We start from the raw sequence: 17120 nt of genomic DNA on the forward strand, positions 1-17120 counted from the left end.
AAAGTGTAAATAGGTGAAACTGTACTGTTGAGAAAAAGTGTAAACAAGTATAAATTAGTAGGACTATAATAGCAAAACTGTATAAGTAAGATTAACTTCAATTGTATACTTTTTATTTGGTACAACAGATAATGGGTTATTCTTCTACAAACATACACTTTGACTATGATGGACAATATACGAAATCAGGAGATGATTATGAATGGATTCCAAGCGATGGTCATTTGTATGGTATATCCTTTAAGACATCATCATTGGATGAGATCACTTATTCCTGTTTGAAGGAGAGGATATGCAAGAAGAAGAGGATAGATCCGTGTTTAAAGAGGATGAATCTGAGTTACATTCCACTGGTAGTAGAACCTAAGAGGCAATCATATATTTTGGATGATGAAGATGTGTATGTGTATCTGACATCAGTGGATAAAGAGGGAAGAAGAAGTATTTTGCATGTAGAGGTCATCGAAGAAATGGAGCAACAATCAGTAGTTGAGAAAGAAAGCTCATATGGTGGGAACTATAGTGAGCTTGCGAGTGGATTACCCGAAGTTGAAGGTAATCCGGGTGCACTCACTCTATTTCCTCGCATTGAAGAAGCAGAACTATATCTGCCGGGGGCTGAACGGGTGGAGAATGTTGTTATAAATGGAAAAGCCGACGAAAGGGGCATTAATGTTGTTAATGGAGAAGCCGAGGAAAGGGGCATTAATGTTGTTAATGGAGAAGCCGAGGAAAGGGGCATTAATGTTTAATGTTGTTAATGGAGAAGCCGGGGAAGGGGGCGTGGACAGTGAGGGCGACGTGGATAACTCTATGGGTGTTCGTCCTAGTTCGTACTATGTTGAGCTCCCACGTGTTGCAAAAGAAAAACCAGTGGTTAAAGAGTGGGAAGATGGTTTGGGTCTTCAGTTGTTTCAAGAATTTGAGAGTAAAGAAGCTGTGAAAGATATTATTGATAGAGCATCACAAGAGAACTGTTTCGGAATCAGTATTTGCAACTCGGACAGGGGTCGATATGTGGTAAAATGTCGGGGAGCAGATGAAGGTTGTAAATGGAGTGTGAGAGCAACAAAGATAGATAAATCTGAAGCGTTCTCGATTAGAACATACAGGAATATGCATTCATGCTCTCGCGTAACTTCAAGTACTGGAAAGAAAAGGAAAGTTACACCAAGATGTGTTGCAGCTATAGTGCACAAGGATTATCCGGGACTATATGAGACACCAACAGCGAAAATCCTGGTCGGTCTGGTGCAAAGGAAACTGGGTGTGGAAGTGTCGTATACGACATGTTTGAGAGGAAAAAAACAAGCTGTTGCGGATATTCGTGGTGATCCGGAGAAGGGATATATAATATTGCCTGCTTATTTGTATATGTTAGAGAAGGCGAACCCGGATACAAAAACAAGTTTGGTAGTGGATAAAAACAACCGGTTCAGATACCTATTTGTTGCGTTGGGAGCCTCCATTGAAGGGTTTGAATACATGAGGAAAGTCATCACTGTGGATGCAACTTTCCTGAAGACTGTTGAAGGTGGTTGTTTAATTATTGCCACGGCTCAGGATCCAAACCTTCACCATTATCCAATAGCTTTTGCTGTGGTTGATGGGGAGAAAAACGAAAGCTGGAAGTGGTTTTTCACGACGCTGAAAACTGTTATACCGGATTCGACGGAATTGGTGTTTGTTTCAGACAGAAATCCAAGTCTGATAAAAGCTGTTGGTGAAGTGTATCCGATGTCTAAACATGGGTATTGTATCTGGCATCTATCGCACAATGTGAAAGCTCATGTCAATCAAGGCAGGGACGAGGTTGCACTACAATTCCGAAAAGTTGCATGTCTTTATTCAGAGCATGAGTTTAAAAAGCAGTATGACGATTTTAGGGAGAGGTATCCATCGTGTGCTAGGTATCTTGATAAAAGTGTCGAAGTCAAACGGTGGGCGAAGTGTCATTTCCCCGGTGCTAGGTATAACATAGACACCTCTAATTGTGCGGAGTCTTTGAATGCGCTATTTGAAAAGGCGCGAAGGATGTCTTTATTGCCTATGCTTGATACAGTTATTGATAAAATATCTGAGTGGTTCAACAGACATAGGAAGGATGCAGCAGAAGGACCGTCATCTCGAAAATTGGTTCCTTTGGTGGAGAACAAATTGCATAAGAGAACACCGAAAGGTTCAAAACTTTCAGTGACTGTATTGAACAGTTTTCAGCTTGAATACAGTGTTATTGGAGAAGACGGGAAGACTTATTCTGTGGATTTGCAACAGAAGACGTGCAGTTGCAGGAAGTTTGATATAGATAAATACACATGTAGACATGCAATAAGAGCTATCATTAAGTGTTTGCAGCATGATAAACCATTACAGTTGAGTGACATGTACGATTTCATCTCGAATTATTACTTCATTACAACATGGGCGAAAGCGTATCGAAGGACTATATATCCAGTCCCTCATATAACTCATTGGCTGGTTCCAAAAGAAGTCGCGGCGGCGAAGTGTCCTCTACCTCCAGACTACAAGAAAAAAAAAGGAAGACATCAGGAAAAAAGGCATCCTTCGGCGGGAGAAAGTCGGCCCCGTCCCCGTCCTAATAAGTATATCCCGAATAGGGGTCTGGCTAGCTATTTCAACTGCTCGCAGGGTCCTGAAGGAACTGAAGGAGCTGAAGGAAATGAAGGAACTGAAGGAGCTGAAGGAGCTGAAGGAGCTGAAGGAGCTGAAGGAGCTGAAGGAACTGAGGGACCTGAAGGAACTGAAAGAACAGAAGGAACTGAAGTGTTATATGAATGTGAACCTTAGTGAAACCTGATTAAAGTGATTTCGTTTTATGATTGTAAAACTTGGTGAAACTTTCGTTATGTAACCTTTCGTTAGTTGATGACTATGTTTTTAGCTATGTTTTTAGCTATGTTGAGAAATCCGAATACATCAATGTTAGCTATGTTTTTAGCTATGTTAGCTAACAATGTCACGATTTTGATACTTTACGAAATGTTAACAATGTTCTGTCGAATGGGAAGAGAATACATCATTGTTAGCTATGTTTTTTTGTAAACACTACCTCGTGGGATTAGAAAAGATACATATGTCACAAAATCAAATTTTATCATGCATGAGCACATCTAAAACGTTGATAGAAAATAGAATATATCAGGTGTAACCATAAAATCAATCATCTAAGTACAGTAAAACCAACAAAATCGGAAAAATCAGAAAAGTAAAACTTTAAAGGTTTTTGTATAACTACAAACTAAGTGAAACTATAAGCACGAAAATCCTACACGAAAAAATTCCCGCCCATTTTTTCGAATTTTGACTTTCCACAAAATCGATGCGGAGGCGACGTAGAGGTGTATTAAACCCATTATTTTTAATGTTTTCGCCATTTACCTCAGCCAATCTCTCTCTCTACTATTCAATCTCTCTCTAGATCTCTCTCTACAATCGGTCGCTCTTATTTCTATATCTAGGTTACTCAAAATCATGACTCATCCAGACGAGGAGTATAGCCAGATGAAGGCTTTGAAGAGAGACATCAACATGCTTGGCTGCGTGGCGGATGCCGGGTGTGGGTTTCCGACCAGATGCCCTTGTGGGGGGACAATCATCAACGAGGTGGCTCGGAACCTGAAGTATAAAACCGATTTTGATACTTTACCGGGGAGAAAATACTTCACTTGCAAAAATTATGAGGTAATTTATAGAAAACGCCCAGATTTATAAATAACGCCCAGATTTTTATTGATACTTTCGGATTCTGATACATTCCCGTTTTACGTCTAGAATGATGGTTTCCATTTCCGTCAACCATGGGTCTTCGGAGTCCAGGAAGAGGTTGAAATGTTAAGGAAGCGCGTGGATGCGATGGCTGCAGAGATTGCTGAACTGAAGTATAATCTAACCCGTCAGAATCCCACCACTCCATGAGATGCGTCCGGTCCATGACATTAGTCTACTATCTGTTGTTGTTGTTTGCTTGAGATTATGTTCCCTTGTTGTTGTTTGCTTGAGATTATGTTCCCTTGTTGTTGTCTGATTTACCAAGACTCTTCGGATTTACTTAAGTTACACTAAGTTGCAAGTGAAACTTACTAAAGTTTCCCTATTCTCCCTCCTTCACGATCTACGAAATATCATAAATTCACGAAGTTACCGAGAGAAGTTACCCAATATATAACATAAGTCTTAAATACCAGTCTTCAACATCAAACAAGAAAGTCACGGGAATTTAAAGTCATACAGACCGAATAATTCGAGTTCATCCACATTAAAACAACCACATACTGGGAATTCACTCCGTCTTCTTACCTACTTTTTTTTTGTCTTCGGCTTCTTCTTAGCCGCCGCCTTCTTCTTACCTGCTGCCTTCTTCTTAGCTGCTGCCTTCTTCTTAGCTGCTGCCTCCTTCTCAGCTTCTGCCTCCTTCGCTGCTGCCTTGCTTCTTAGCTGAATGAGACTCCTCACAGTTTCACCAACCAACTTAACCTTTTTCACAGGAACTGTTTCTTTCCCATCATCTTTTCTCGACCTCTTTTTTCGTGTTTACAGACATTAATTTTTTTTCGACCTCCGCAGCATGTGCATACATCTCCGCATCATCATCATCCATGTCAACATCACCATATTCCCTCTGTACATCCTTTGAAATTTCGAGAATGGCATCTTCAACATTATTGTCCTCTTCCTCCGGCTCGTTATTGTCACCACCATCCTCTTCCTCCGGCTCGTTATTGTCACCACCATCCTCTTCCTCCGGCTCGTTATTGTCACTACCATCCTCTTCTTCCGACTCGTTATTGTCACTACCATCACCATCATCTTGGACCGCCGGATTGTCACTTCCGGGAACACTCAACCTAAGACTTTTCACTTCCTCTTCTAGCAGACCTAGCTGCGTAGACAATAAAGTGACTTTTTCATTCACTCCCTTCATAGCATCTCGAACTGCATCTCTGACTGCATTCATAAGCCGACCTTCCATAGCTTTTAAAGCCTCAGCTCCAGGAGTAGTTCCACTAACCTCCACCGAATCAGCATTAGCCTGACCAGATTGTGCATTATTCGATGGTCCTCCGATAGGATTGGTGGGACCTTCAATCTGACCTGTGCGAGACTCTAAATCCATGCGGAACTGTTCTTCAAAGAAAACTTGTTTCTTCCCTTTCCGTATTATCTTCGTCCAACCATCAACTGCTGCATCATCGGCGTCATCGGCCCAACAACTCTCCTTGTCCATTCCTATGGTTTCCAGAAGTTCCTCCTCAGCTGCTGTTGCTACCAAGATACTCTCAATATCCTGTGGTAAAAACACAAAAATACTAATTACCTTAGTTTCACCAAGTTTTCATAAGTCTCATAAGTCCCTTCTCCTCAATTCGACTCCACATAAAACATCAATTACCTTTGTATTATTACCAAGTTTATCGTTCACAGCTTTCAGACTGAATTCCTTGGTTCCACTTTTCCGTTTGTACTGCATCTTGCACATCCGCGGGCAACTACTATTTGCACCATTCACATCTTCTCGGAAATGGTTCCTCAAGCTTGGAATTGCCTCAAAGGCCAACAACTACCAACACACAACAAAAAGACATTAACATCAATTAAACAACTATGTTGAAGAGAGCTTGAGAATACCTCCAGAGGGATAGGAAAGCTTGTAAAAACCCAACTCGTCGGCGCAAGCCCGTCGCATTTTTCCAAAAAGGTAGAGACATCCTTCAAGTTATGTTCGAATGCATACCGCCCCCAAGGGAACGTTACACACGCATCTAGGTCATCAACAACACTCAGGAAGAAACTGTCCACAGGTGATGCTCCCTCACCACTCTTTCGGCCTCCGACAAGAATGCTGGCTAAGAAGAACAGAACGGCCATCTTCTTACGATCCTCAGATGGCTTTGATTTCATCGCCAACATCTGCTTCTCCAGGTCAGCGTATGTTACCCTTTTCCCTCCAAAATACTTGTTCATGAATGTTGTACCATCCAACCTCTCATGGTTGGGGGGATACTCATGGCAGTATAGTCCAGAAATGAGTCCTAATTCTCTAAGAGAATATCGGATTGCGACGCCATTAACGACAAACCATAACTCATGCTTCTTCGCAACACAAGCTGATCGCAAAACGAGAACCCACATTCCCATCCACTTCTGCTTTCGGTTTTTAATATGGAAGAAATGCTGGAATTGTGGGTGCTCTATGAACCATTCCACCTCCTTCGCTTTCAGGATCGTTTGAATAGTTCTTATCGCCGAGTCAATGTAACATTTTCCTGAAAGCTTTAAAGACTTTTGATATTGGCTTGAAGGAAAGTGTAGTTTCGGTAGCATGCCCTTTTCTTCGTCATCTACAACCTGCACTCAAGTGAGAACCGGATCACGTACGACATCTTACAACCATCAACATATAGTTTCACAAACTTCGACTTAGTTCAGCAATCACTAACTCTAAATTCCACTTAGTTTTCCACACTTATCTAATCTTTCAAATCATCTATGTAAAAGTTTTCAATTTCAATACTTACCGAATCTGTATGCGACTCAGTTTCATGATGTCGTCCAAATAGAATTATCTCCCTTTCATCAGCTTCTTCGTCGTTTCTTCGGGGCTCTATTTCGTCTCCGGGTTCCTTCTCTTTTTCTCCTTCGTCTCCGACTTCCTTCTCTTCATCTCCTTCGTCCCCGGCTTCCTTCTCTTTTTCTCCTTCGTCTCCGACTTCCTTCTCTTTTTCTCCTTCGTCTACTTCTCTTGATTCCTCCCCTTCATTTTTCTTACTTGATTCTTCCTCTTCCCCTTTTCCATTTCCACTGGCATTGTCTTCGCTTTCATTTGCATCTCTGGGACTTTGGTCGGTTCCTGGGCCGACATGTTTCTCGATAATCCTTGGGTTTGCTTCATCTCCTACTACACTACTCGAGCCGTCTTCTTTTGCCTTCGTAACGTCTGGATTCATCATGATTTGTGTTTTTGATTGTCGATTGAGGATTCGAATTGAGTAGGGTTTTCAGATAACTCGAATAAATTCTACTTAGTGAGAGACGGTGTCTTTTCAATCAATCAATATGGGGAGAGAGGGGAAACGTATTAGGGAATTCAATTTCTGGAAGTGGATATCCGATTTGTTTGGGTCGGTTCTGGATCCGGGTTTGGATAGTCCTAGATAGAGTTGTAATTATAGAAGTTTCTCTTGGTTTCGTTGTTTTTTTATAAATTTTCGTGTAAAAATAAAAATAAATGAATTTCTAAATCCGGGCAGTTTCGGACATGAGTATCTCAACTCTTTTTTTTTCGGGCAGAGTACTTGAGCGTTTGATTCCAAACTATGACCTTTGTCTGAAAGGATCTGATCATTCGTCTCCCCCTTTCTCTCTCAATTCAATTTCAATTGTTTCTTTCTTTGTAGCATCACACTACTTCATCTCTCGAACGTGGAAGTGGAGTAAGTAAACGTTGGTCTGCTAGTATTGGCTTCAAAAGAATCGTAGGAGAGAGATTTTACAGACAAAAACTCCCAGAAAGTTCTTAGATTTCGATCTTGATTTTCAAAATGGGTCTGTGTCATTCAGTAGATAGGAAGGAACCAGGAGAAACAAGCACCACCACCGCCTCTACGGCTGAGGATACACTAGGCTCCGGACGGTGGCGGCGGCCGAGAGGTTACAAGGGCGGCGGCGAAATCGAAGGGACACAACAGGTGTTGGATCGGTTGATCTCGAATGGTTCAAGTAAAAGTGTATGTCTTTACACACAGCAAGGCAAGAAAGGAACCAATCAAGACGCTATGCTCTTTTTTGAGGTTGGTTTCCTTAATACTCTCTGCAAAGTTTTTAATCTTTTGCAAACCCATTTTACTAGGAAATGATCTCTTCACTAAGTTCGTTCAAATGTTTGAGGAAAGCTACTTGATTTCTTGTGCATGTGTCTTGATTCAAAACATGGTTTGCATTGTTCTTTTGTTGCTAGTGCTTAGTTATTGAGAGAAACTTGGAATGTTGCATGTCTTTTTTTTTCTTTTTTTTTTGGGACCATCACAGAGCTTAGAGCTTTGAAAATGATGTGTCTTTGTGTTCTTCTTGTGCATGTCTTGACCTGTTTCCACATAGTTGTGAAGGGACCACTAGTTTCTTCTATATCTTCTTACTTCTTTTTAATGTTACATTTAAACAGAAAAACAATAGTATTTTTTTTTTGTTCTTGTAAACAAGAAAAACAATAGTATAACTCATGAAAACTATTTAAATTCCAGAACTTTTGTTCAAGAGACGATACAGTGTTTTGTGGTGTGTTCGATGGACACGGACCATTTGGTCATATGGTCGCCAAGAAAGTCCGAGACACACTGCCCTTCACACTCTCAACACAGTTGAAACTAGCATCAGAGTCAGAACAAAGCGTCTTAGCAAACGAGGATGAAGAAGAAGAAGGGCAGAGAAACGAGTCTGTAACTACTACTACTATGGATGAGCAATGGTGTGAGTTGAATCCAAACGGTGAACAGCTTCCCGAGATGTATCTGCCTCTTAAACAAGCCTTGCTCAAGTCTTGTCAGCAGATAGATAAAGAGCTTAAAATGCACCCTACTATTGATTGTTTCTGCAGCGGCACAACTTCAGTCACTTTGATCAAACAGGTACTTGCTTTAGACTTCTTGCTTAAAATGCATCCAACTATTAATGATTCCGTTTTAGGGCGAGGACTTGGTGGTCGGAAACATCGGTGACTCTAGAGCCGTTCTTGCCACAAGAGATCAAGACAATGCTTTGGTCGCTGTACAATTAACCATAGACTTAAAACCAGACCTGCCAAGTATGTTAGATCTTTAAAACCTCTTGAAGAATGAGAAGCCAGTTTTGTAACGTTCTCTTTTCTATGTACTCTCTCTCAGGTGAATCAGCGAGAATCCAAAAATGTAAAGGCAGAGTGTTTGCGTTGCAAGATGAGCCTGAGGTAGCTCGTGTATGGCTACCAAACAGCGACTCACCTGGTTTAGCAATGGCTCGAGCTTTTGGTGACTTCTGTCTCAAAGATTACGGTCTTATCTCGGTCCCTGACATCAACTACCGCCGCCTTACCGAAGGAGATGAGTTCATTATTCTTGCTAGCGACGGGGTATGGGATGTGTTGTCAAACAAAGAAGCTGTGGACGTTATTGCTTCAGCTCCTAGTCGAAGCACAGCAGCTAGAGCTCTAGTGGACACAGCTGTTAGATCATGGAGAATCAAGTATCCAACTTCCAAGAACGATGACTGCACTGTAGTCTGCCTCTTTCTCCAAGATTCAAGCAATGTAGCAAAGGATTCTCACAAAGAAGACTCTGTAGAGAGTGTCAGTATTAGTAACAAGGAGGAGGAGGAGGATGAGATTGTTCAGGTTAAAGAGGAAAGTGCACCTAAGAGTTGTGGGATTGAGTCGAAGATGATGACAATGACAATTGCTGAGTGTATATCGGTTGCACAGGATGATGAAGAGTGGTCTGCTTTGGAAGGGTTGACTAGGGTTAATAGTTTATTGAGCATTCCAAGGTTGTTCTCTGGTGAGCTTAGATCAACTAGTTGGAGAAAATGGTTGTGAATTCTTTTATTTTTTTTGTTTACTTGTGTGCTTCTTAAGTTAAAACCTACACAAACACCACACATCATCACCATGTTCTTTGTTTCATATATCCAACTTTTTTTTTCTTCTTCTTCCAGTTAATATTTTAGACATGTGAGATTGTTCATCATACATATATAATTCACAACAAGACAACAATATTTTTTTTGTCTAATAAGACAACAATATTTAAATTAATAGTTTTTGAAGTAAAATGCTGAATGTTTCTTTATCAAAGCATTATTTGTTGACCAGTTATATATATATATATTATTGTTTGTATTGCTTTTCTTTAACTCATGGTCTCACAATAAAAAATGTTTAAGACCTTGATTAGTAGAGTTTTTAGAAAAACACTAAGACTTCCATTAATAAAAACACTAAAACATTTTATGCTTTCATTTGAAGTTTTTACTAGAGTGTCAATTTGAAAATGTCTTAAAAATTTAAATAATTTCTATAATTCATTTTTTATTTAATAATATCAAACATTTATATTTATATTAGATTTAAATTTATATTCTTAAAATTTAGGTATTACGCTCGAATGAAGCTTGTAAAACAAATTGTATTTATTCTCTTTGTTTTAACAAATAATGAGAATATTGATATGGTTGGTGCTGACAGGACCCACTTGTAGTTGTAGATTCCACTATCATCTTTGTGTTAGCATAATGATGGAAGAAGGTTGCTTTGATTATAAAACATAGCTTAACGGTAACTTAAGCTTACATGATTATATTTGTATTGGTTATCTGAAATGATTTTGTACTTATTTGGATATGTATCACTCAAATGTTTTAATAACTAAAAAGTATTTTCAGAAAAAGAGACATACCAGCCGTTAAATTGACTTCGAAGTAAAGGAAAAATTGATTAAAAGCAAATGAAACCAACTCTTCTTGGTAGCACTCGTGTTCCTATTGGCGCACTTTCCATACACATTTTGTCTTTCTTGAATTTGATCAAATAATGATTAATCTTGTCTCACAAGGAAGCTACTTTAAACTATTTGTTCTCTAATAAATTTCACTTAAATATCAAACTTCAAGAACTCATGTATTTTGAGGAACAATGGTGGCTAAAACAACCACCATGACTGCTACTTCGCGGTTGCTCTTGTTCTGTCTCTCTTACTCCTTCACTGTCTTCTCAATGGTTTCATCAGTCACTGACCCTCGTGATGGTATGTTCTCTTGCTTTTCCCTTGCATAGAAATGATTATGTTTGTTTGATATTTGTTTTGTTTGGTATCTGTTAGCCGCAGCTCTTCGTTCTTTGATGGATCAATGGGACAACACGCCGCCTAGCTGGGGAGGCTCTGATGATCCTTGTGGAACTCCTTGGGAAGGTGTTTCCTGCAACAGTTCAAGAATCACTGCGCTGTGAGTGTTGCTTAATACTCACTCATTCATACTCCATTAGATAACGTACTGAGCAAGGACGTGTTTTGTGTGTTTAGGGGTTTGTCAACAATGGGTCTCAAAGGAAGGCTTAGTGGGGACATTGGAGAACTATCTGAACTAAGATCCTTGTCAGTCTCTTTTTTGAACATGAATATCTGTTTGTTTCTTACCTGAACTGGAGACTTTGTGTTGTTTCAGGGACCTTTCGTTCAATCCAGGACTCACAGGTTCACTTACTTCCCGTTTAAGAGACCTGCAAAAGCTCAACATTCTGTAAGAATCTCTCTGTGTTCTTGTTCTCTTCCTTGTGTTTGTGTTGTGTATCTATTTAATAAACATTCCTATTGGATTTTCAGTATACTTGCTGGATGTGGCTTCACTGGTAGCATCCCCAATGAGATTGGTTACCTTAAAGATCTATCTTTCTTGTAAGAATCTTAAATACTTCTTGTCCTGAAATCAAATCAGAGTCTGATGGGTTCCATCATATGTTATGTTCTACAGGGCATTGAACTCGAATAACTTCACTGGTAAAATTCCAGCGTCTCTAGGAAACCTCAGCAAAGTCTATTGGTTGGATCTTGCGGATAATCAGTTGACAGGACCCATTCCTATCTCATCAGGCTCTAGTCCTGGTCTTGATCTTCTGTTAAAAGCCAAACACTTGTGAGTATTTTTCCATTACAAGACATCTTCTGTCTGTGTATGTCTTCAGCTTCATCTGAAGCAAATGCTACAAAAAATTGCAGTCACTTCAACAAGAACCAGCTCTCAGGCACTATTCCACCAAAACTTTTCAGCTCTGAGATGATATTGATCCATGTGTAAGTCAAATAGTATTCACTCCTTTCCTCTCGCTTAGTATGATATTATCCACTTAGGTCTAAGCTTCTACCTCTCAAAAGATCTCATATTAAGTGGAGTTGGAATACACATATATTAGACTTTCTTTTCTAATATCCAGTGGGACTTGGATTTGATTATTTACATAAGTTCTAACACAAGATTTAAGGATACTAGTGGTTTGTTTCAAATGTCAGATTATTTGATGGAAATCAATTCACAGGGAGCATACCTTCCACTTTGGGACTCGTTCAGACACTAGAGGTTCTGTAAGTAACACATACCATATCTCCATGTCCTTAGCTTCATAGTTCTTCCCTTTAAAAGCACTATCTCACTCTCTTGGATTTGTGTCAGTCGTCTTGACAGAAACACTCTGAGAGGAAAAGTTCCAGAGAATCTTAGCAATCTCACAAACATCATTGAACTGTAAGTGTAATCAAAAGACATCTACATTTAGGCCTAGTTAATGAGAGATTAAATCTTTTTACTTGTGGTTTCTCTCTCAGGAACTTAGCTCACAACAAGCTGGTAGGATCATTACCAGATTTGTCAGACATGAAATCTCTGAACTATGTGTAAGTTTCTCAGCACCAGATAAAAACGCCTTCCTCTGATACACTTCTGTGACAAAATGTGATGATATGTTTACAGAGACCTCAGCAACAACTCATTTGATCCATCAGAGTCTCCTCTATGGTTTTCAACCTTACCTTCACTGACCACACTGTAAGTGCTGCACTGCTACATTTTTACCATCTCATGAGGAAACCTGTAAACATATCTTTTTTTCTGGATTTAGGGTGATGGAATATGGGGCTCTTCATGGACCATTGCCTAATAAGCTCTTTGGATACCCACAGCTTCAGCAAGTGTAAGTCTCCATCAAAAGTTAACAACAGCATCATCCCAAATTTGATTTGGATTTTTGTACAGGAAACTGAGAAAGAATGCATTCAATGGAACACTGAGCTTAGGAGACACAGTAGGTTCAGAGCTACAACTAGTTGATCTGCAAGATAATGACATCTCCTCTGTAACACTAAGCTCTGGATACACCAATACATTAATGTGAAAACTCTTCTTCAACCTACTAGTAACAAAAAACTTCCTCTAGAAACTTATTAAAACGAACCTCTCTTTTGTTGTAGACTCGTAGGAAACCCTGTATGCACAACAGCTCTCTCCAACACAAACTACTGCCAGATTCAGCAGAAACAAGCCAAACGTATCTACTCGACCAGTCTTGCAAACTGCGGAGGAAAATCTTGTCCATTAGACCAAAAGGTCAGCCCTCAGAGCTGCGAATGCGCCTACCCTTATGAAGGCACATTCTACTTCAGAGGGCCTATGTTCAGAGACCTGACCAATGCGAACACATACCATTCACTAGAGATGAGCTTGTGGGTGAAGCTAGGACTCACTCCAGGATCAGTCTCTCTACAAAACCCTTTCTTCAATAATGATGATTATCTCCAGATACAGCTGGAGCTTTTCCCATCTATGGGAAAGTATTTCAACAGAAGTGAAGTACAGAGAATTGGATTTGACTTGAGTAACCAAACTTACAAACCTCCTCCACTGTTTGGACCTTACTATTTCATTGCATCTCCCTACACTTTCCCAGGTAACATGTACTTACAAAAAAAAAACTTATAACCTTATAACTGGGCTCTAACAATCCTGAAAATGTAAGCAGCTGAAGGTAATGGACATTCCTTGAGCTCTAGGATGATCACTGGGGTAATAACTGGTTGCACCGCTTTGGTTCTGTGCCTTGTTGCCCTAGGGATATACGCATTTTGGCAGAAGAGACGTGCAGAGCAAGCTATCGGTTTGAGTAGACCATTTGGTAAGTCAAATGTTATAGGCACAGTTACATTATTTGAAGAAACTTCATAGTAGCTTACATTCACTTTAAAAATGAAGTTTGAAATTTATGTGTTTACAATGTTTTGATTAACAGTTTCATGGGCATCTAGTGGGAAAGACAGTGGTGGTGCGCCGCAGCTGAAAGGGGCTAGATGGTTCTCCTATGAAGAACTCAAGAAGATCACCAACAACTTCTCCATTAGCAGTGAGTTGGGTTCTGGAGGTTATGGTAAGGTGTATAAAGGAATGCTCTCGGATGGGCAGATGGTGGCTATAAAAAGAGCACAGCAAGGATCAACACAAGGAGGTCACGAGTTCAAAACAGAGATTGAGTTGCTTTCTAGAGTTCATCACAAGAACCTGGTCGGGCTCGTTGGGTTTTGTTTCGAACAGGGAGAGCAGATTCTGGTGTACGAGTTCATGTCAAACGGATCACTAAAAGATAGCTTAACAGGTACTTACACAGTCTGGTCTTTAGCTGCTCAAAAACATTCAGATACATTTTTTTAACTCCTTGTGTATTGTTTATAGGACGATCAGGTATTGCTTTGGACTGGAAAAGGAGGCTAAGAGTGGCTCTAGGATCAGCAAGAGGACTAGCTTACCTCCACGAACTGGCGGATCCTCCCATCATCCACAGGGACGTGAAGTCAACCAACATTCTTTTGGATGAGAATCTCACTGCCAAGGTTGCTGACTTTGGTTTGTCCAAGCTTGTTTCTGACTGCACTAAAGGCCATGTTTCAACCCAAGTCAAAGGGACATTGGTAAAGTTTCTTTCATTCATTTCATGATGCCAAGATCCATGAATCACTTGCTTCATTATTGAATAAACTATATATTAATATGCGTTGAATTACTATATATTAGGATGCGGAATACTCATATAATCTTGTGTTTCTTGAATTACTAATTGCATTATGTACCATGCGGCAACATTAAAATAGATTTTAAGTATTAAGATCTCTCTTTGCATGTGGTCATAGTTAGTTTCTATCATCTGCATTATTTAACTCACGTCCATTATAAAAACTGTCAAACGGCAGGGATATTTGGATCCAGAATACTACACAACACAGAAACTCACAGAGAAGAGCGACGTGTACAGCTTCGGCGTCGTGTTACTAGAACTGATCACCGCGAAACAGCCGATAGAGAAAGGCAAGTACATTGTCCGAGAGATCAAGCTCGTGATGAACAAGAACGACGAGGAGTTCTACGGGCTGAGAGACAAGATGGACCGTTCGTTGAGAGACGCCGGAGCTCTGCCGGAGCTCGGACGTTACATGGAGTTAGCTCTAAAATGCGTAGATGAGACGGCGGGTGAGAGGCCGACGATGAGCGAAGTGGTGAAGGAGATCGAGATTATTATACAGAACAGTGGAGCTAGTACTAGCAGCTCCTCCGCGTCGGCGTCGGATTTAGGAGGGGTGAGAGGTGGAGATAAGGTTTTGTATGGAGAGAATGTGAGGAAGAAAGAAGAAGGAGCTTTTGATTATAGTGGTGGCTACTCTGTTATGACAAAAGTTGAGCCCAAGTGATGATGAAGAAACAAACACCTCTTTGAGTTTCCTTCTTTTGTGTCAGAAAAGAGACAATGAGCAAAGCATTAAACGGAGTTATGAAAGTTAATGTAATCATTAATTTCTTTTCAAAATGATATATTAGTATATTACTAATGGTTTCTTAACAAATTCTGGTTATATAAATTATCAGTATTTATTTTTAATGAATAAAAATATGAACATAAAACTATAAATATTATTTTCTTAATAATATTGAAAAGATATATCCAGAATATGGTATTATATAATTGAAAATTCTTTGATAAAAATAAATATTTTAAAATTTTACAAAATTAAAAAAAATTAATATTATATTTTAAAAATTTACAAATTAGAAATTAATATAATTACCGTAAAACTATTAATATATAATTTATATTCGTAGTTGGGCTTAATAGCTTTACAAATTAATTTATCAAAGGATTGGTTGGGCCGAATAATCAAAGGATTGGTTGGGCTCAATAACTTGTAGGCTCATTAAAGCCCAAAACGGGGACACTGAATCCTATAAAAAGCAAGAAGTGTTGAACGAATTTTCATCAAAAACGAGAGCAAGTTTACATTGATAGAAACCCTAGGATTTTAGATTCACGACCCAAGAGAAGCAGCAAGCCGCAGATCATGATCCGAAGCTAGTGGCTTCCCTTCTCTCATCGGTTTGTTTCTTCGGTTTTGATTGTTCCTAGTGAAATTTGTGCCAAATTAGGGCTCTGATATTAGGTGGTTTAGATAACATGGGAGACTACTAGCATAAAGGTTCGTTCAAGTTCTTCTTTTGATTTAATTTTGATATTTTTTTATTGCTGTTTTTCTGAAGGAGTATACTTACTTTTACATATATACGTAGACGAATGTGTTGATGCAAAGACCTTTCTTTTCAAACTTTGGTGCCATTGTCACTTTTTTCTCTACTTAGAGCTTTTTGTATTGCTTCCATTGCTACTGGCGTGCTAGTAGTCTCTGTCCTTTGAATGTCTTCTGTTTGTCTTTCCGTTGTTCATAAGTTTCGTTTTTTTTTTCAATGGCGGTGTGATGTTTCTCATGTACAGACTTCCATAGTGCTCATTTTTGGCTCTCTTATCTCAGCCACTGATCCTGTCACCGTCTTGTCTATATTTCAGCTACTTCCTCTTGCTGCTTCTACCACTACTTACTACTGTAATTGTTTTGCAAGAAACTTGGACCGGATGTAAATTTGGTGTTTGGAGAATCAGTTTTGAATGATGCTGTTAGTTGCTTTTGAGTAGTGCTTTCTGATACCTTAGGAATCTAGGATGAAAAATATCACTTTCTCTCTCTCTCTATTTTAATGTTATTTCTGGCAAAATTGTTAGATATGTTAACAAGGGGCTTTAAACTAGGGTAGGGTGCAGGCCGATATGTATTCGGTGAGAAGTCACTCATCTGTTTAGAATTTCTTTATGGTGATAATCTGGTTTCTCGTAACCTTTGTCGGTTCAATGTCTGCAGGTTTGCGTCTATTTGTGGTTGCAATTTTTTTCATCTGATATCTTCCCTGGCAAAGATATTTGTTTATGCATTTGATTCGTATACTCTCAAACATTTTGATGGTTGATTTCTGTCTATATGTCTTACTCGGGGCAGCTAATGTGTTTGGTTGGGGACCTAGCACTAAGAAAATACCTATGACGCATCAAAAAGCACTTTGGTACAGTCGTAAGACACCACCGCTCTTTGTTTCCATAAGTAGATGTGGTTTCAGTAAATAGTAAACAAGACATGTGGGTTGCATAGGAAACTGAAATGCAATGGCTTTGCTCTTACTCTGCAACTGTTCACGGTCTCCCAGAAGGACATGGTAAAACTATC

The 17120-nt window shown here is 39.5% G+C and overlaps 2 protein-coding genes across 2 annotated transcripts; both read left to right on the plus strand.

The window, feature by feature from the left end:
• The first annotated feature begins 7332 nt into the window (after nt 1-7332).
• Nucleotides 7333-9706, plus strand: LOC108834456 (probable protein phosphatase 2C 18). The gene is made up of 4 exons (XM_056997482.1): nt 7333-7808; nt 8259-8642; nt 8701-8818; nt 8898-9706. The coding sequence occupies exons 1-4, from the start codon at nt 7560-7562 to the stop codon at nt 9581-9583; spliced, it is 1437 nt and encodes a 478-aa protein (XP_056853462.1). The 5' UTR covers nt 7333-7559; the 3' UTR covers nt 9584-9706.
• Nucleotides 9707-10180: 474 nt separating this feature from the next.
• Nucleotides 10181-15434, plus strand: LOC108842422 (leucine-rich repeat receptor protein kinase HPCA1). Its single transcript, XM_018615328.2, has 18 exons — nt 10181-10790; nt 10866-10989; nt 11067-11138; nt 11209-11283; nt 11367-11438; nt 11515-11676; nt 11760-11834; nt 12051-12122; nt 12211-12282; nt 12363-12431; nt 12508-12582; nt 12656-12727; nt 12790-12924; nt 13005-13480; nt 13553-13705; nt 13820-14179; nt 14257-14492; nt 14772-15434. Exons 1-18 carry the CDS (start codon nt 10679-10681, stop codon nt 15264-15266), a joined length of 2907 nt encoding a protein of 968 aa, XP_018470830.2. The 5' UTR covers nt 10181-10678; the 3' UTR covers nt 15267-15434.
• The last annotated feature ends 1686 nt before the right edge of the window (nt 15435-17120 follow it).

Source organism: Raphanus sativus, unplaced genomic scaffold, assembly GCF_000801105.2.
Source record: "Raphanus sativus cultivar WK10039 unplaced genomic scaffold, ASM80110v3 Scaffold0662, whole genome shotgun sequence".
In the NCBI taxonomy this organism is placed as follows: Eukaryota; Viridiplantae; Streptophyta; class Magnoliopsida; order Brassicales; family Brassicaceae; genus Raphanus; species Raphanus sativus.

Excerpts from the sequence above, each read along its gene's own strand:
- LOC108834456 (XM_056997482.1), top strand. The coding sequence starts at position 7,560 with ATGGGTCTGTGTCATTCAGTAGATAGGAAGGAACCAGGAGAAACAAGC. Across the intron at positions 7,809-8,258 it reads ACGCTATGCTCTTTTTTGAG|AACTTTTGTTCAAGAGACGA; the intron begins GTTGGTTTCCTT and ends TTTAAATTCCAG. Across the intron at positions 8,643-8,700 it reads CAGTCACTTTGATCAAACAG|GGCGAGGACTTGGTGGTCGG; the intron begins GTACTTGCTTTA and ends ATTCCGTTTTAG.
- LOC108842422 (XM_018615328.2), top strand. The coding sequence starts at position 10,679 with ATGGTGGCTAAAACAACCACCATGACTGCTACTTCGCGGTTGCTCTTG. Across the intron at positions 12,728-12,789 it reads TACCCACAGCTTCAGCAAGT|GAAACTGAGAAAGAATGCAT; the intron begins GTAAGTCTCCAT and ends ATTTTTGTACAG. Across the intron at positions 13,481-13,552 it reads ATCTCCCTACACTTTCCCAG|CTGAAGGTAATGGACATTCC; the intron begins GTAACATGTACT and ends AAATGTAAGCAG.